We start from the raw sequence: 21,457 nt of genomic DNA on the forward strand, positions 1-21,457 counted from the left end.
TAAAAAGGAAATCAAAGTTTAAAAATAGCTTATTGTAAAAAAGGACAAAGTCCAATTTACCATATTTTGACTTCCTTTACTCAGTGCAGGGAGCATCCAAATTTTATTTTTTGAAATATTTCCTATAGATCTATAAATAAAAATCATCGATAGATTGTAATTTAATTGGATGCACTACAAAAGCATAAAATAACTTTAAAGCTAAAAATTTTCGGTTTTTTGTGATTTTTTGACCTTTAACCCCATTTTTCCCTATAAAAGAAATTCGTGCTGTTTGAGCTGACCATTGATTATTATAGGACTAGTAATGTACTATTATTATGTGAAAAAAAATTTCAATATGGGACCCCCCTAGCTCATTTTTGGGGGGTCCAAAGGTATACCCCCTCAAAAATGGGGGTCTCACAAAACTCAATGTTACTTTTCTTAACCGGATGTTTAACAAATGATTCAAAAACACTTTTTAACTACATTTAAACAAATTTTAAGCAGTTCTAAACTGTTCTGAACAATCGAAACTACTCATGTTAGCCAGTTCATAGATTTGTAAGTTTTTGAGTTTTAGACATATTTTCACGAGGTTTTTGGACTCCAATGGCAATACATATATAAATTGTTTATTTTTTCATAAAGTAATAACAATATCCTATCCAACAATATATAATAAGTCATACATAAGGTCAATTCAGTCAAAAATTTTGAAAAATGTTCAAAATTTTATGTTTTTTTAAAATTCATCCTTCACATTTATGCTTATAAATGCTGTTAATCTTAAGTATATGAATTGAATTTAGTATTTTTGTAGAGATTAGAGTAGTATTAAGGCAATAAAAAGGAAATCAAAGTTTAAAAATAGCTTATTGTAAAAAAGGACAAAGTCCAATTTACCATATTTTGACTTCCTTTACTCAGTGCAGGGAGCATCCAAATTTTATTTTTTGAAATATTTCCTATAGATCTATACTAGAACTAACAGAAAATATTCGCAAAAGTAATTTTTCGTTGCTAATTGTTAGAATCGAATAAACAAATTTATTTAAAAATTTGCTTTTTTTAAGGTTTTTTATTGGACAAATTTTTTCGATTTAATCTCGGAAAATTATTTTTTGTCTTTTTTCTATAAGTTCTAGTATAGATCTATAGAAAATATTTCAAAAAATAAAATTTGGATGCTCCCTGCACTGAGTAAAGGAAGTCAAAATATGGTAAATTGGACTTTGTCCTTTTTTACAATAAGCTATTTTTAAACTTTGATTTCCTTTTTATTGCCTTAATACTACTCTAATCTCTACAAAAATACTAAATTCAATTCATATACTTAAGATTAACAGCATTTATAAGCATAAATGTGAAGGATGAATTTTAAAAAAACATAAAATTTTGAACATTTTTCAAAATTTTTGACTGAATTGACCTTATGTATGACTTATTATATATTGTTGGATAGGATATTGTTATTACTTTATGAAAAAATAAACAATTTATATATGTATTGCCATTGGAGTCCAAAAACCTCGTGAAAATATGTCTAAAACTCAAAAACTTACAAATCTATGAACTGGCTAACATGAGTAGTTTCGATTGTTCAGAACAGTTTAGAACTGCTTAAAATTTGTTTAAATGTAGTTAAAAAGTGTTTTTGAATCATTTGTTAAACATCCGGTTAAGAAAAGTAACATTGAGTTTTGTGAGACCCCCATTTTTGAGGGGGGGTATACCTTTGGACCCCCAAAAATGAGCTAGGGGGGTCCCATATTGAAATTTTTTTTCACATAATAATAGTACATTACTAGTCCTACAATAATCAATGGTCAGCTCAAACAGCACGAATTTCTTTTATAGGGAAAAATGGGGTTAAAGGTCAAAAAATCACAAAAAACCGAAAATTTTTAGCTTTAAAGTTATTTTATGCTTTTGTAGTGCATCCAATTGAATTACAATCTATAGATGATTTTTAGGTATAAGTAGGTTCTATCAAATTCATATACATTTTTTATCCCATAGTGCAATATAGCTGCATGAGAGCATGAAATGTTAAAAAAATTGCATTTTTTGACATATTTTTAACTTTTTTGGATATACAGTGGAACCTAAATTATAAAAATGTGTTGCTATTTTGTAGGTTCTATGTATATCTAATAAATAAAAAAAGTTTGAAAAAAATTGGTCTATGCATTGAAGCACGCCAACAATTTTTATAATGGCAGGTACCAAAAATCGTTTTTTGGCCATAAGTCAGGCACACAGCAGTTTTGGACAAAATTTCTTTTTTTCCCGTACACTACTCTTCAGGCACTATAACATCCATACATAACCTGAATTTTTGACAACCTTTGCCATTTTGGGCCCATAGTGCTATAGAGCTAATCCGAAAGACCAAATCTCCTTAGCCTGTTTCCAAACCAATTCAATCTTAATTTCGCTTGACGTCACTTGCTTACAGCCCCCTAAGAATTCAAAGATATTTCATAATTCCTTAAATTTCATTACAGAGCAACACAGATGTTATTTAATATTGTTTTGGGTGTATCATGTAGGAAATCAATGAAGTATAAAACTTAAGGATGCAATCATGTCACAAACAATATTGTTATTATCATGAATCTGTATCTGTACGATTTATAATTAATTAAACAATGTTCGATAACTTACAATTTGATCAAACTGCTTGTATACGATGCTAAAATATTGAACTCCATTGGTGCTGTAAGATAGATATCAATCAGATTTCAGGATTCCGAATCCAAAAAGTCAATAACAAATTTCATACTTATCAAAAATAGGATGATAGTATGTTAATCCAGTCTGTAAATCGGCAAGTATGGTTGATGTAAATTGAACAAGTGGATTTTCATGACGTGCTGATTCTCTAAGTTGATTTTGTGCCCATAAAACCGAGCCTTTACGTAAATAATTGACAATTTCACCTCGCACGCCTTTACTAAATGGATGTACTTGACGATAAGCGCGCATTGATCCAAGTAAGCCTAAACATCTAAGCAAAAATTCTAATCTAACTAATGATGGTGGATGAAGTGCTGGAAATATTTCACGATGTCGTCGCATTTGATTTAATGAGATTTCTACAAAACGTGTCATAGCTTTGGCAAGCCACTGTTCAGCCTCAACACCTAACGGTTCCATAGCAACTTGAATCCAAAAACGATCCAATTCAAGCATGACTCTATGGATGAATTTAGGATCTAATGGTGTTTTATTATTGAGCGTGACTGATGCGACAAAACGTGCCAATGCACATTGCAATTCCGATAAATCAGCTTGAACAGCCATCTGATGTAATATTGTTAATGCTGATCCTTGTATATCACCACCCCAACTCCATGTTGGCTCATGTGTTGACAATTCATGTTGCATAAAAACCATGTAGCATCGCTCTAATTTTTTCATTTCAACTAATGCATCATCTTCTGATTGTCCATGATCGTCACGTGTTGACAGCCATAGCTTCAGACGAATACGTCCTTGAACATTACTACGATGACTTCGAGCTTCAAGTTTAAACCATCCTTCGAGGCCTGTTGACGGAATGTCCTGTAATATTAATAATATTTAAATGTGCCTGCTTTTTATTCATGTCTATATCTTACCGATATTGGAATATTAACGCTTCCTAAAAAGTCATCTTGTGAGCCCTGTCTCGCCGACTGACAAACTTGTTTAAAAAATCGCCCCAAACCACGAACACCCCTGACTTCATTCAGTCTCGATACAGCATCCAAAACGCTACTCTCATCATCATGATCCCAAATGTCTAGGTGTAATTGGTCGGTGTTGATGTCATCCACATCACTGCAAAAAAAAAGTAAATAAAAGATCATCAGTATGCAGGCATGAAAGAAGAAGGCATAAAAATTTACAATTTAAATTTTTCATTCCATTTGGGACTGAGGGTGTGCTGTTTAACGGATGTTGCTTTTATGATTTTTGCCGGCATCGGTCCTATTGAATCACGATGTTGATTCTTACGTTTAAAACTCAATCGGAAACTGCCATGCTTACGAAGTTTATTATCAGGTGACTCTAAACTATCCATGCCGGTATCCGGAAGTGTTCGAGGTGTTAGTGGCGGTTGTGGTGAGAGCGGCGGTGGACATCCGCCCATCATTGATGTTATACCGAGCATACAATAAGGATCACTAAAACCTGTAATGTAAAGGAAATGAGGGAAAAATTCATTAATTATGCAAGTGTTTTGGGAGTGAGAATGATGAGTTTTGTGGACGGACGATCATGACGCTTTTAATAATATTTGGGTACCGAACAATCAAATAGACATAATTGCTTTATAGAATCAAGTAATCATCAAGGTAGTCAGGCAGTGGTCTAATTAATTATTCAATTTTTCAGCAGGTATAATGCTGCTGATTTGCATGTTAATGCTTATTCCTTTAATCCACACAATTCAACCCTTCCCCAAAAAAAAAGTGAAGAAAAATAACATCCAAAAGTGGTTAGTAAACCACAAGGATTCATGTACATGCACATATACATTTGAAATTAATAGAAGTCGACGGAGGAACAAGACGAAAGCAGCAACAAAATGTTTTTCGAGATGCTATAAAGTTTCTCATTCAACATAAGCAAATTGCGGTAAATTCTCTATCCTATATTATGGAGGAAAGCCCCTCAAGTGATACATGAGACATAAAGACGATGAGCATACAGAAATACTTAAAACCACAATGGCATTGCCATAAAAGCAGAAAGAAGACAATGACAATGATATAAAAATTTGATAATGCTACATGTTGCATTTTTTGGGCAATGAAAATAATTCTCTGCATTTAGCGTCGAATTTTAATCAGCTTAACGCAAATGCTGAGTTGATGATTATTTTTGGCAATAGAATTTTATGATTATTGAAAACTTAGTGAACTAGCTGGACATCATGGGTAAAGTCATAAGTTATGTTCAAGTTAATAGATTGAGGTGATGACTATTGGCAACTGGTAGCCAGTAATAGAGTCAGGGTTATGTAAGATCGATGATACTGCTGCAGATCCTCCTCATTTTGCCGTTAACACGACGATGTAGCGGCGGCATAGAGACTGTTGAGGCCGGTTTCTCGGTATGCACCTCCATCTTCTCCTGGAGTATACGCCTACCTTGCTTATGTTATATCTACCCTAAGGTATAACTAACCTAAATTACATTTACCCTAAGGTATACCTACTCTAAGGTATATCTACCCTAAGGCATATTTACCCTAAGGTATATCTACCCTAAGGAAAATCTACCCTAATACACATCTGCCCTAAGGCATACCCTAGATTGTGGACCATGTGTAGATGTAACGGGTGAGTGTATACCAAGAAACCGTCCCCAATAGTGCGCTGCTCAGCTTAGAACTCCCAAGAACGCCCATCCACGATAAATTAAGTTTAAATCAATTTTTGGCTAAGTCACTAAAAACTTAGTAGTCAAAAAAGTCAAAAAGTCCCTAGAATAATTTCTGATAGACGTCATTTATGATTATTCCCATAGCAACAATTTGAATAATTTCATTTGAATACCAATTATAATACCCGCAATATTTACCATAAGTCCTTTTGAATGAACATCACCTTTAATGAATTCATTCATATGATAAATAACGATGAGGATATAAAGATATATAAATGTGATAGCATATGATGCGATTATTAATGAAGTATTAAATTTAAGAGCGAAAAATAATTAAATGGAGCAAAAAGGTTTTATGTGAAGGTGATAATGATTTTGTCGTAGTCGCGAACGTTATGATGTTAATGTTTTAAATAATTAAAAATTCTTTTGTGAGTGCCATAAAGCATGACATGATTAAATTGTAATAAAGTTAAATTTTCACATTGTTTTTTGAAGCTAAGCCAGTGTTGGGCAACCTTTTTTATGTCACGGCACACCGACATTCATGACATTGTGACTAGTGTCCCATGGTGTTGTGACTAGTGTGCCATGACATTGTGACTAATGTGCTATGGCATTGTGACTAGTGTACCATGGTAATGTGACTAGTGTGACATGGCATTGTGACTGGTGTGCCATGGCATTGTGACTAGTGTGCCATGGTAATGTGATTATTGTGTCATGTTAATGTGACTAGTGTGACATGACGTTGTGTCTAGTGTGTCATGGCATTGTGACTAGTGTGCCATGGTAATGTGATTATTGTGTCATGGTAATGTGACTAGTGTGCCATGGTATTGTGACTGGTGTGACATGACATTGTGACTAGTGTGACACGGCATTGTGACTAGTGTGACATGGCATTGTGACTAGTGTGACATGGCATTGTGACTAGTGTGCCATGGCATTGTGACTGGTGTGACATGGCATTGTGACTAGTGTGCCATGGCATTGTGACTGGTGTGACATGGCATTGTGACTAGTGTGCCATGGCAATGTGTCAAGTGTGTCATGGCACATAGGTTTCTCACCACTTAGCTAAGCACAACAAAAGGAGGAGAGGAAGCGGATGTTTATTATGATTTTAATGATGGGTTATTTTAAGAACTTTTTCGATGAGGTTTTTGTAGATATTTCGATACATCTCGAGGGTAGAATTCAATACATTATTTTGCCGATATTGAGAAGGGATTGAATTTGAATGTTGGGTAAGGATTCCATTCAGTTCAATAGAACTGTATCAAATATTTACATTCCAATTGACTAAAATCATCAAATTTCAAAGAATTCACTCACAAAAAGGATACATAAAATATTTTAAGAATTAATGCCGCAAACATCATCATTCTAAAATTTCAAGTTAAAATGTCATCAACATTTCATTATCAGCCTACATCACTTAAATTAACCTTAATGAATATGAAATTACATTTCGACTACCCTTTATAATGTGTATATGTGTGTAGGTGATGGTACAGCTATTAATATCACCTCATAAATGACTCCGAGCAATCTAATGTCATCAGAAATATTAATCACATTTATTATTGAAATTGGATGTAATGTAGGACATGACATAATGAGTATATGTTTAAATTTTAATGAATACAAATCACTTTCGTATTTATCATGATGATCAAATGTTGATTTACGGATATTAATTAAAAGCACTATGGCATCAAAGTGGGAATTTTATTGGAAGTTAATTTGTCTAAATATTTTGATAGACATTAGAGGAATTTTCCTATTAGGGATGATTAATGCAAGTTGTCGATGGAATTCTTATGGAATCTACGCGGAATCAACATTAGTTTGCATTTTATCATCATTGCCATTCAGTTCTGTTTGCTTTCTTTGTGCATTTTGGTGTCGGAGAGAGTAGGTTGTTAACCTTACAATTCCTAACCTGACTATAGGGCTGTTACCCTTCAGGCAGAGTGGTTTTTAAAGGTAGAATCCTTTTCAAGTTCAGCTCGGTCACCAGAGGTAATCGCAATCTAATATTAACTGGGGATACCAAGAAACAAGAAGATATGCGCTTAATATTTGGTTAGCTTTAGAGTCAGATGCCGACTAACCTAATCTTCCAACATACAAATTCTGTTGCTGGCAATTGCTGACATTTATATGAATAATCCTGATTCTAAAAAAGCAGCGAAAAAGCGGCAATGGTCAATTGGTTAGAGCGTCGGAGTACCGTTCTAACGACCAGGGTTCAATCCCAGGGAAAGTCAAGTTGGATTCGAATGCTTTTTTCGCTGTTCTTGTCACACCATCTCGGTTTGTGTGATTTCGCGACACACAAATTGTGGCTAGGTACGTTGTATTGATATACCCTGGATCATGCATCGAGCAGAGTTTGGGGAAAGCAAAACGTCCATTGGACAAAACAGTCATTACGACAAATCTTCGTCTCCTGATTCTAAAGATTATTTCATTGCTATCCTAATGATTATAAGTACCAAGAGTGAATTTAAGGAGAGAGAGGGAGGGGAAGCGGGAGGGGGAGAAGTGTCATCTAAGGTCAGCCATCCCCCCTTTCCCCTAATGCTAGATTTTCTAAAAAAATCTGAAATCTCTCCTCGTTTCTCTAAATTTACGATCCGTACAGAAACTAGAATATCCTTTGATCCATTTCCCCAACCATCCCCCTTACCCATACCCCAAATGAGTACACATGAATAACTCATTATGTCAATGAACTTTTTACTTAATGATAATCATCATAAAATTTCATTATTTTATTCCCCAATGACAATGTCGATTATTTATTTTCCTTGCATTGTCTCGTCATGTTCTTAATATATATGTGTATTTTGATAATCATGCACATATGAGGAATAATTACATCAGACAGCATAAGTCTGTAAATATTTTGCTAGGCTTTATGTCTTAATGTGTGACTGATTATTACATAAAAATTCTTAAAATTCTCTAAATTTTAATATACTAGCAAATATAGTGAATAAAGTTTGTCTATGTAGTGCAGTGGTGGGCAACCTGTGTGGTTTAGGGCCAAAAATTTTTGAAAATGCCATAAGGGTCCGTTCACTTGTTACGATTCTGGATAACGAACTGTTTTCAAAAATGAACGTAATAAGTGAACGGACCCTAAACCGTATGCTCTGTACGGCTTCAGTTGAAGCTTATCACCAAGGTGTGCCGCGGTAATTAAAAGGTTGCGCACCACTGTTGTAATGCATACCAGCACAAGACTTTATCAGCAAACTTATTTTCCTTCCTAAATCCATCACATAAAAAAAAATACATTCCTCTCACACTTTATCCTCATTACATTTATGGAGGAAGTTTATCTCATTCATAGATAAGATAAACATTCATGTGACATATATTGTATATGACATAATATAATGAATATTTTATGATTAAAACAAAATTTTCTAATTAGTATAACTGCACAGGCTTTGTTGAATGCAAAACATGTGTTGTCGTTACAAAAACAAAAATGAGAATTAGGAAGAAGCACTAGAAAAATATTTGCATTAATTAAGGATTCACAAAAAACAAAATCATATCAATGATGTTGATAAACAAAATGAAGGTTGTCATAAGAGTTTGCTCTCTTAATTAAGGAAGAGAATAAGTTGGATGTGGCGGGGGTGTCATTGATGGGAGGAATAATATATGCTTTATGTCTTAGGGTGGGGAGGTTTGGTCATGTGAGACATAGATGAGTAATTTCGAGCTTCTAAGCCACAATGTTGCTAGGGCACCCAAGCTTTACGTCTGTGCAATGTTCTTTTGATCTTAAAAAGAAGAAATACCAGAGATCGAAGTCGCTTAAGTCGGCGGCTTAGCTAAGCAATGTTTTTAGCCGGCTAAACTTTTTCGCTTAGCTGAGCAGATTTTTAGCCGCCGCCTACTTAAAAGTCAGTGGGCTTCAATTTCTGAAATACGATTCCGAGTAACGAAAATTTCTAAAAATTACATTTAGGTACATTTTTGTGAGAAATTTTTCAAAAATTTAAAAACCGTTAGAAAATTTGAATTTCATAATTCATATGCCTTAATTATGGTACTGAATCTTATATTTTAAGATGTAGGAGTGAATTATTTAGGGGTCGGCAATAAAGAGCAGAGCTTCATTTCCTGAGTTTTAGACGCGTAAGACTTTAGTTTTAGACGAAGAAGTGACCTAAGTGACTAGGTGATGATTATAAAGCTAAAAGATAGCAAGTACTAAGCTAAATTTCCAAAAAATTCATTTAAAATACAAAAAAGCTTCAAAACTTTTCAGCAAAACATTCAATTTCTAAGAAGTTTGTGAGAAATAGTTTTTTTTTTTTATTTTAATACGCTTCGAAGCCTCTTATGCATGCACACATGCATTTTATAGTATTTTATTTGCTTCAGTAAGTTTATTTATTTAAATTATAGTTTCCAAAACTTTTACAATTTTGAATTTCCGAAAAACAGAATTAATAAAATGAAGGAAATACTTTCAAAATATTTTGTAAAGTCATTCCTAGAAATTTAAATGTTTTCGACGCAAAATATGATTTAATCCAAAAAAATTGAAGCAATTTTAATTTAACAAATTTTCTCGTCAACATTTTCATTATGAAAATATGCAGCAAGTCTACTTAAGAGATTATTATTCCATTCCAACAAACTCACAATCTATAAATTGGGTCATTTGATTGTCTTTTAATTTCATAACCCAAAATTTCCGAATCGAAAGCTTTTCCACACAGTCAATTTCACATCTGTGAAGCTTCGATTAAACATGGAACCAAAAAAAATGATTAATTTTTAAGCTGATTAAATTTTTTTGTTCATTATGCCAAATTCAATTATGAGAAATTATCATTAAAAATTGATTTAATATAATTATATTTATGATTTAGGGGTTGATTAAGTTCATGAACTGTAACTGAATCTAGTAGACCATTCTACTCTATTAATTGTAAATATTGGGGTTTATTTGAATTAAATAAATTGTTTAATTTGTGAATTTAAAGGATTTTGATTGTTATGTATAGATATAGAGTTGTGTACTTAGTCTGGGTTGTATTCAGGGGTGGGTTTTGACGTCAAGTTCTCTTATTTATTTTCTCCACAAAATTCTCCAATTTGCTGTTGTTTTTTGAGACAGATATCGAATCTTAGCACCATTTCTTCCCTTTAACCATTCTTTCATTCCTATCCTCCACCCATTTCCCATATGTCTCCCACTCCTCCTCATCCCCTCATTTGCTTCCTCTCCTCATCCCTAACTAACCTTACCCTAGAAATCGAGGTTCACTCGAATTTTGTATGAACTCTAGTTAACTTTAACTATACAATATCCGACTTGACTTGACATATTCAAGGTCATAACTTGCCATATGGTTGACGAGTCGCAACATGTTTCACTCGGGTTTGTGGATCTCTTAATGAGTTATAAATTTATTGATCACGCTCTTAAGATAGAGAGGTAGAGGAGGTGTTACATTATGTAGCATGACAATGACCTTTCTATAAGGATCTAGGTTATTTTGCAAACATTTCAATTCATAAGAAGAAATTTAGAGTGCTAATATTGCATATAAATCGATACGGCTATTGAAATCGCTAATCTGGATCATCAGATTCCTCTTGATTATATTAATGACTAAATTTGAAGGGTTCAAATCCCCAGCAATCATTTCCACCGCCAAAACATTATGATAACACCAATTAAAAGCTAATTCCACATGAAACTTTAGATCAAACATTTCCACGTCACCCCAAAGGCTTTATTATATCTCAATTTCCAAGAACTTTGTCCATTTATTCCAACAGAATAAAAAAAGATCCGTCCATATTTGCCATATTTACATGAAACGTTATAAATATATAAAATATTCATTCCACCATAAACTGTGTTATCACGTAATAATCATAATAATTTTTTTTTGTGTTTCATGCTTAACGTAAAATTCTTTGAGCATAATAAATTAGTTTGGTTAGTGATGATAATCTTATATTGTATAGCCCTTAAGAAAAGTTTGTTGAGGATTAATCTTGAATGAATGAATAGATGAGGTTATGAAAAGGCTATAATTATCACATATGAATCATGGATAATAAGAAAAATTAATGAAAATCTATGAATATTCAAGGAAATTAAGCATAACTAGGAAATCTGACGAATCTTCTTAAGGACATCCCTCGTGTTAGCTTGTTTGACTATGGGTATGTTCACTTATTAGGTAACGCGAATAATTTGATTCCCTCTCTAAAATTTCACGCAAGAAAATGCTCCCTACCCCCATTTACCCCAGGCGCATTACAAAGTCTCGAACTCTCCGTAGAAGGGGGGAAATGACATACTACGTGTTAGCTTGTCCATTGGCAAGGATCTGTTCACTTATTAGGTAATTTTGTGGTAATTTGCCTTCTCAATATCCAAAACTCCATTCCAAAAAGGCTCCCCTCTCCCATTTACCCCAGACGCATTACAAAATCTCGACCTCAATCTTGAACGGGTGGGGGGAGCATCCCTGTTGTGTCAACTCATTTGCGTTTAGGTCTGTTTATTAATAAGGCAATTTTGTGGTAATTTGACTTCTATATCCAATAGTCAATACTTCATGCCAAAAATTCTCCACTCTTCCATTTACCCCACGCGCATAATCTCGACAAATCCATCGAAGGGGGCCTATGGGTCTGTTCACTTATTACGTAACACAAAGAATTTGAACCTCTTCCAAAACTCCATGCCAAAATCAGTCCCCCCAATTTACCCCAGGCACTTTACAAAATCTGGACCTCTTCCTCGAAGGGAGGAGAAGGGGAAGGGGAACCCCTCCTTACGTTTACGTAAGAGCGTTACATAATAACTAAGCACCTCCAAACCCCAATCTACATTCTACTACATTCCACCATTACCTTAATTTTTAATATAAATGATGTGAAAATGTCACAATTAAAGCTGTAAATAGACATCAACACCGCATAATAAAGTCATAATAAATTTAATATGTAAGCAACAGCGATAAACAATTTGATTAAAGCGTTGCGTACTTATAAGTAAATGGCACATATAGTGCCTATATTGCTAATTCTTTCATTTCTCGCATTAATACATAATATTGTACACATGTTAAGGAAAATGGGGAGAAAGCATGGGTTGGGTTGGAAATAAAAATTTATATGAAAAACTGACTAAATGAATGGGAAACAAAAAGACTGGCTGGATGGTTAAAATGATTTTACTACACGCAAATTGAATTACAATGTTTTTTTAATGTAATAGCATTCCAGTCAGCAGTATGGGAAGAACCAAAGAATTCAGCATTTTTTCTCTCTTTTTTTGTGCTTTGCTTTATGGACACAAAGATTTATGACAACATTCATGGGATTGTGGATGCAATGATTGATCTATTAAATTGAATTATATGCTTTTTGGTATGTTGTGGATGGATAGATGTGATGATAGTGAAAAGTGCGTTTCGATGTCGATTGATAGTTTTATGACACGAATCGTAAAATGCTCAAGTGTCATTCATATGTTGAACGACTGTTGTGGACTCATCGTGACAGACTTTTTTTTTGTGTCATTTGAGATTTAGAAAGCAATTATTGATGGTTGGATGAGATAGTAAGCTTTGACGAATTGGGTGAGGTATTGGAAGATATGATTGGAAGATTAGACTAAGGCAGTGGAGTTAAGTATGGGTGGACTCAGGGGTTTGACCAGGGTGCGTCGAGCTTTAGGGGTCTCGAGTCTGGCTTTAGGGGTCTCGAGTCTGGCTTTAGGTGTCTCGAGTCTGGCTTTAGGGGTCTCGAGTCTGGCTATGCCCCCGAATTTGACCACATCCTGCAAACTTTCTTTATTTTGTTTTTTAACGTTTTTAACCCGGCAGATAGCTCGGTCATCATAGGCTTCAGGGGATGGTACTTGACATTTGATCAGCTTTTGAGTCAAACCTCGGCTTCCTCTAACCTCCGTACCCTATTTGACTTGTCGTTCTCGATTCTACTGGTTTTGTCACTATTCAAAGCGACACAAGTCAGCCAATCAGAGTTGAACGCTTGAAGTTCAGTATGCATTCGATGTATATGACAACCGTATGAATCGGATAGTATGTCATAAGAATATAGAAGGGTGTGCCTTAAAACTTGTAGGAAATGGAAATTGACGATGATTTTCAATAAAAATTTTACACTTTTTCTTTCAATTTACAAAAATTCTTCAGACACACCTTTAAAATTTATCAGATACTGAATTTATGACTTATATAAAGCATACGTTGTTAACCTCAATTCGATTGAATAATTCCTTAACTCCAGTTCCTTCCCTCCCATCTTCATTTCATCCCCTGAATGACGTAAAATATACCTTGAGTCATTAGAACATGAAAAAGATAGGAATAAAAATTGTTCGTGTGTTGTGACTTTATGTTTCATAAAGCCATGAATACTCGAATGCCCGCCTACACATTAAAAAAAATTCCCGCGCAAAAGAAAAACTTTTTTTTTTATTTCCTGTCGAGGAAAAAACATTTTCCGAGAATTTAATATAAATTAATGACGATTTAAAGGCTGTAAGGCTGTAAAGTGTATAGAATTTGTCAAAATATCATAAAAGAAATCGTGTCTATATTTAGAACAGCCGATACACAATCTCAACAGACTTATCAGATTTGTTAAGGAAGGATTTGTTCGCAAATGATGTCATTTAACAGTAAAGTATGCTAAAATCAATACTTTGTCTAGGATTTGAACCAAGGATCTTTGGCACATAAGGACAACGCTCTACCACTTAGCCCATTAACGCCATTTCACAAGATAAGAAGGATAACAACTATTTACTCCTTACTTACTTACTCGAACCATGCTCCGATTTGGAGCCTAAGTTTCAACAAACTCTGTTGCTGCCCTTATCACAAAGTTTGTACGAATTTTCCGTTTCTGCATCTAACTGACATTATTTTTAAACCGTCCTAAGCCTTGTTGCTACAACAGCTTTTTGATAACTTAAAAATATTGGATTTGTTCTGTGGTCCTATATATAAATGAATAAGAAACGTGTAATGAGCACTGAGTAGAGAAAAAAGGTTTAAGTGTGCTTTATGTCATGCTTGCTAATTGCCCCTCGATAGCTCAGTGGTACATAGGAGCGAGCATGCGATCGGAAATCGTAGGACGTGGGTTCGAATCTCACTCAGGCTAAGTTGTGAAGAAATGAACTTTCTTCTCTTGAACAGCAGGGAGTAATCTTTAATTATTCACGGCACATCTTTGTGGTCATGACCAAAACCTCAACTGTTGTGCCACGGCATACAGGCTGCTCACCAATGCTCTAGAATCTTAGAAAGTCGCAAGGTTCCAAAAAAAACACCAAGCACCTTCAGACAACCCCCCAAAATGTGCTCACAGACGTCACAATCTGACTAAACCCAAAAGGAAAAATCTTGTCAAAAAATTAAAGTACGGAACGGTTGATTAATGAAGCATGTTGTAATAATAACTGACACATTGATCGTTGAAGCATTAAAACATGACCGCTATTTGAGAACTTTTTAAGAATCTGGTAGGGGAGCGAAGATTAAAGCCGCCTTTTTTTTAAATGTAAGGAATTTTCTACAGCCTGTTTATCAATAATAAAGGCACTGATTCAATTTAATTAATGGTTTTATCAAAAATAGAATCGAAATACCACAGTTGTGTGAAGATTAATTAAAATTCGTAAATGAGATACTTGTTGAGGATCAACATTTATTGAAAATTAGCATGAAAAGCTTTTAAATCGACGATTTTATAGACAATTTAACAAACATTCCATTTTATCTGTTTAATTGCTAATAGCTTTCAATCCATTGACTTAATACTATGAAAATTCTAAAGGATTTATACTACAAATGAGATAAGAATCTTTATGGAATTTACTGTCTGTATTATGTTTACGGGATGGGATATTTGTGAACATATTTGCACATTCAGGTGTGTTGTGCTAATTTGTGTTGTTTATTCAGTCTTTAATGTTGCTGTTTTGTTTTTATTTGGAACGTGACAAAGTTGTTGCTATAAAGTGAAAATGTTAATTAAATTGCTGATGAAATTGATATTTGATGACTTGGAAGTTGATAAAAATGCTTCGAGTACAAATTTTTAAGCAGTCTGATTGGAATATTACGATTATTGAGCAGTAAATGTTTAAACTTTCATTTAGTTAATTGAAAAAAGTTGGGTTATAGTCTATGGAGTGAAAGTTTTGGTATGATACTTAGTTGCCACCTTTTCGTGGATGAAGTTGGTGATTTTAGGAACAGAACTGTTGATAAAGACAGGATTTTGCTTGATATTTTGTAGCCAGATTCTATAACGTTCATTTGAAATTCAAATTACATACACAACATAGTTGAAAGCCCCTTTCTTATAAAATCTTAGTTGGTTTTGAACTTTGAAGAATAAACATCACTTTAAATTAATAAATACATTTGGAAGTTGTTTAATTAAGCTTATTGATGATTAAGCACTACTTAAGGTACCATCTAAGAGATTCCAAAGATCTGTCTGTCCAGAAAAGTAAGTAAATTGATAATTTTACATTTTTTAGAAGAATTTGAATCAAATTAACTAAATTCAACGTTATTATTGCTTGAATCAACTGGAAATACCATAGACAAACATCCAAAATAAGCTAAAGACCCTCAAAAACAGCGCCAACTACATAAAACTCTATGACATTCCCCAAACTCACATTCCTTTTACTATTTAATTTTACAGCAATCTGCTGAGTTCAGTTTAGCATAAAAAGGGATAATGTAAGGTTTAAAAGACGAAAAAAAGAAGAAGTACATGAACATGAGAATCGTAAAAAGAATTTTTCTCCCATTTCCATCGACAGAAGTAATAAAACATTCAATAAATTGGCATTAGGAGAGAAATAAACATTTCTCACGAGTCATTTCCTAAACTTACCGTTCGCATCTTTTGCTTCGAGGCCATCTGCTTCTTGTACAATCACTGATAAGACAATAATTTTTGGTTTTTCCTCGACGGCGGCATGAAGTAATCGATAATGTCGATCAGGTGAGACGCCAAAAGCACGTTGTGCGGCTATATACATTTCATCCTTATAGTGAGCATACTGTGGATATACATAATAAAAAAAATCAATATGACATATAAAAAAATATGTCAATAATAAGTCAACAAATACAAAAACACACCTGTCCACCCGGTTGCTGACATCCAACACAATTAGCAATTGTGTATAAAACATCCACATACAATTGTTCACGCTCATTCATCGTCTCAATCTCATCCTCCTTTATCGTTTCCTTCTCATCTATTGGCATTTGCTCAGCACGAGTTTCTGCTGCCCGTACGGCTGACATTCTTCTATTTTCACGTTTCCACGACAGTGCTGTAAAGGACTCGAAGAATGAGCCGTCACTCTCTTGAACACTACATGTGATGGTGCAATGAAAATGGAAATGGAAAATTTATTTAATTTGTTACTTTTTTTTACGGATACAGTTGTTAATATGTGTCATATAAGGGATGTGTGGAGTTAAGAGTCAATTAGTCATAAAGATCATGGTAGATTTATTAAGTTATTGAATAATTGGGGAATTGTGTAGCGGTTGATATTTGTGGTTGTCTTGGTAAGCGGTATAGTCAGATGTATTAAGGAAGGGGACCCCTGGCTACCCTCTAATCTCAATTTCGTATAATAAGTCATATCATGGAAAGCATACATGGTAGGAAGGACGAACAATGTGGTCACTGATTGGTATGAATTTGGTATATAGCCAGACTCGATGAAATCTAACTTTTCCCAAGAACTACGTCAACCTGATTCCACATTCGGCGTCTTTTCTACTTCATGTGACTTGAGGTTATCTACTCGAAACTGAAAATGTGAGACTAAGCCTTACATTGCCATCCAACTAAGCAATCAGCCCATAATCAAGAATACTGGTACATTTTGAGAACGTAAGTTCGATTCTCATCAGATTCCTATTTATAAATCACGCCTTAAAGTGATGTTGATATGATAAGGATACGCACAATACACACGACATTACAATCTTGAATTTGTCCTTCAAACTTTCTGTGTAAGAATGGCTCAATACTTCCACGAATTCTTTTATTAAATTCTATAAGGGGTCTTTTACTTGTTATGGTCGGTTTTCAGGGATTAGGATATATATATAATGCTTGAAGAGCCCAGTCTTGTGAGCTGGAGGCACTGCGACCATAATGTGTTGTACCACACCCTTTAGACCTACATCCGAACCACATGCAAGCTCTGCACATTGCAAGGACACGAGAGTACGTCATTAGACCTGATGTACCCTGCAGTATACCAAGTTACAACTCGTCGGGGGGTTAGGATGGAAGTGCCTACAATTTTGATAGAGTTTGGATATTTGTGAGTTAGTCGAAGTGGCTCGGCGGCGGAATGGTTTAGTACTTCGGTACATAATTATTGCAACACCGATCTAGTGATCATGGGTTCGAGACTGGGCACACACAAATTTTTCACATGTCCTTTTTCGAACCATATGTAGGGGAAACGCGGCTCACAGCCTCCCTTTGAAGGCTACAGGCAATAATGTCATCATTGAAAATTGAAATTTTGACGTCATATGCAGACTATCCCTAAACCCTTAAAAGCCTTCCTAACAGAGATACATCTCGAAAAGCATACAAAACAAATATTTATGTCTAAATATACATGCATGATGAATACAACGAAAAAAAAGACTCTTCTTTTCATTCATTTTCACTTTCACTCGACAGTTGTTGCTCATGTCACAAGTTGTGAGTTAATTAAGTATTTTTTTTTCAACATCGACATCTCTCTGTGCCTTTTATATTTGTTCAGTAGCTTAGCAACAGATGTGCTCGATAATTTGAAGGCATCAGAGCCAACAATTTAAACGTTCTTTTCATACTGATACTCTCTATTCATCTTTGGAATGTTATTACCTCGCATAACACAAGGATGTAAAATGAAGACATAAATGTAATAATAATAAAGTCGTTGGATGTGTAAAGGATTCATCGTCACACTAATATTCACGATTGATGTAAATAATGTAACAGCACAGAAAAAATTCCTTCGCGAAATGAAAATGTTGTGAATGTCACACAAAATAAAATATTGTCATGACTCTCTCAGATAACTGCTTTAATGGCAGTTTCCATGGAATTGTGACTTATTTTGTGTTGCGTATTATGACAGGGGCGTAGTCGGAAATCCATAATGAATTGGGAAACTAAAGCAAATTCACAAAAAGGTCATGGATGGAGGGGTAGGGAGGGCAAGGTAGAGAGGGGAAGGGGTATGACCCCATCTCCCCCTCTCCCACTAGTTCGTGATGTGTATTTTGGCAGAAGCGTAGTCAAAAATCCATAATTAATTGGTGAACCAAAGCAAATTCTCAAAAGAACATGGATGGAGGGGTAAGGAGGGGAAGGTAGGGATAGGAAGAGGTTTGACCCCATTTTACCATCCCAATAATTCGTGCTGCTTACTATGACAGGGACATAGCCAGAAATCTATAAAAAATTGCGGAACCAAAGCAAATTCACAAAAATCGCAAGGATGGGCTGGGAAGGGGTTTGACCCCCATCTCCCCCTCCCCATCCCCCTCTGAATTCACCCCTGTATTATTATTTCCACGATTATTTCTGTCATGTTGAAGCATTTTATTTTTGCGTACAGATTAGGAATAAAAAGCCTATTAATGAGGCCATTAAAATAGCATCGTTGATCTTGATTCATGTAAAGCATTCGTGATTTGTTGATGTTGAAAAGTCAATAAATCAGATGTGAAAAAATTAGAATTTTTTTAGTATCGTTGGAATGATGTACTGTTTGCTATATTTAGCATTCCTAAGGGGAACTTTCGTGAATTACGTAACGCTTAGCGAAGTAGCTTTTTCTAGATTCCTGTGCTGAGGCGTATTCAGGAAGAGGGGTGGGAGGGGTTTTGGGATGAATCAGCAACCCCACCACCTAACTCCCTTTAGCGTTTTGGATACAATTCATCTATCCTCTCTCCCCTGCTCCTCCCCCACCGTACCTCATTTCTAGGTTCCCATCTCCCCTGCTCCTCCCGCGCCGTACCCCAGTTCAAGGTAGACCAAAGAGCTCATGGGATTACTATGTGAGCATCGATGCAAAAGTGTTGGGAATTAGAAATTGGCAGAAGTAGAAACTGACAGATTCAGCTTCCGATGAATTCTAAACGAGGCAATGGGCCCCGTGCTCCTTCGCCAAGGAAGTATGTTAGTACTTACCCAAATTCCAAACATTCCTTAATTATGTTATCACATAAAATATCTGCAGGACCTTCAAAATAAAGGAACTTAACCACAAGAAAAAAAATTCATAGTTCCATAATAACTTGCCAATTTAGTTCCTAATAAGTTCTAATTACTGATTATTTTATACATAAATATCCTCACAAAGAGCTTAATATACACTCATGTGTAGTGTCTTATGGACTAAAATGAGAAATTCATTTGATTGTTATATATTATAACTGATTATTGATGACACGCATAGTAATTATCAACAAATTACTGTTCATAATGAATTGTAATCTAATGTCGAATATAGTAATTATTTATTATGTATGTGCTGTAAAGACTGAAATAAGGAAGTTTTGTTGACTTGTAGGAACTTTTATGTACTAGACAATATGACCTAGTTTGACTTAATTGGATTAACTAATTATAACTTGTATGCTGAATGATGGTGTTATATAAATATCAAGACAAATATTTTGGTACTTATGTCAGTGGTAGACAACCTGTGTACCGCGGTTCACTCCTGAGCAGGCAATTTTTTTGGAGATGCCATGAACCGTGTGCATTATGCAATTTCGGTCGAGACTAACCATCAAAGTGTACCGCGAAAAATAAAAGGTTGACCATCACTGACTTACGTTGTAAAATTTTATGAAATTGCAAATTTAAGTACCATTTAGGCATTTAGGAAGGACATAAGATGATAAATTCATAACTTTGGGCTATAAATTACCAAAAGATCGATAATATGACAAGCAGTTATGTCCAGAAAGACGGAATTTTGAGAAACAAATTTTTGAATTTTGAGAATTTTTAACGGACAAAAAGCTTGCTTTTCGGAGTTGTTAGACTTAATTGCTGGGTATATCAGTTCGTATGACGTACTAATGTCCTTGCAAAGTGTAGAATTTGCTAGGAGTTCGAATTTGTCGCTACTGTATGTCTAAAGGAAGCATTAGATCATTAATCGCACTGCCTCCAGCTCACAAGTCTGGACCCTTCAAACATTATACATTTTCATGCCTTTACTTCTCCAACAAAACAATATCTGTTGAGCTTCTAACTTTTTCGAGAACATAACCAGCCACTTGATATTCAGCTAATGAATTGAACCCAACTCAAATAGCAAATAACAAAAGTAAAATAAACAAAACAATTCCCATCTGAATTTCAGTTAGTAAGATTACAGCTTGATCCAAAGCTTGCATATTAATAAAATTATTTAACTCAATACACACAATGGTAAGGCGTCTGTAAAGTTAAGCAACTCGTTAACTCAATTATGTGTTCATTAATTTCTATATTTAATTCGCAAAGTGAGGCCCAAAAAAAAAGTAGAAAGTTTTTTTTTTCCTTGAAAATTACAACAGTACTCGACCTTATCGAGCTACTTCAGCGCATTTTTGTCCCAGTCATGAGTAATTGGTAAAATAAACACAATTTCAACGAATTTTCAAACATTAATCGATTGTATCATAACGGTTTTCAGAATTTAAAATTTCTAACGGTTATTAAAAATTCAAATTTATTTAAAGCGACGCTTTAAAATTATTTTTCATTTGCTTATGAATTGAAAATTAATTAATTAACGTAAACAGAGATGATATTGCGCTTCCAGACCAAACGATAACGGAACAACTCGATGGTACAAAGCTGATGCTTCAAGCTAGAGCTTTCTACGAGGTCAGGTTGCCGAAATCTCGTCCCTCATCCAGCCAGCCAGCCAAACAAAGTGTATTATTAAGCGCTCTGTTTGTCAAAAATTCAGCTAAAAGAAGTGCTTGACGTATAA

General features: G+C 34.6%; 1 protein-coding gene across 3 annotated transcripts in view; it reads right to left on the bottom strand.

Moving 5' to 3' along the window:
• Window positions 1-21,457, bottom strand: part of unc-13-4A (BAI1 associated protein 3) — an 82,789-nt gene that overhangs the window by 8,319 nt on the left and 53,013 nt on the right. For all 3 annotated transcript variants that reach the window (XM_070642768.1, XM_070642766.1, XM_070642767.1), the window contains 6 exons: window positions 16,569-16,806; window positions 16,318-16,486; window positions 3,879-4,164; window positions 3,609-3,810; window positions 2,771-3,552; window positions 2,653-2,704 (listed from right to left, as the gene is read on the bottom strand). In XM_070642768.1, coding sequence (XP_070498869.1) covers window positions 2,653-2,704; window positions 2,771-3,552; window positions 3,609-3,810; window positions 3,879-4,164; window positions 16,318-16,486; window positions 16,569-16,806 — 1,729 coding nt within the window. The remainder of the gene's footprint in view (window positions 1-2,652; window positions 2,705-2,770; window positions 3,553-3,608; window positions 3,811-3,878; window positions 4,165-16,317; window positions 16,487-16,568; window positions 16,807-21,457) is intronic.

This window comes from Chironomus tepperi, unplaced genomic scaffold (genome assembly GCF_022539635.2).
Source record: "Chironomus tepperi strain 1889 unplaced genomic scaffold, CSIRO-AGI_Ctep_v1 contig_298, whole genome shotgun sequence".
NCBI classification, from domain to species: Eukaryota; Metazoa; Arthropoda; class Insecta; order Diptera; family Chironomidae; genus Chironomus; species Chironomus tepperi.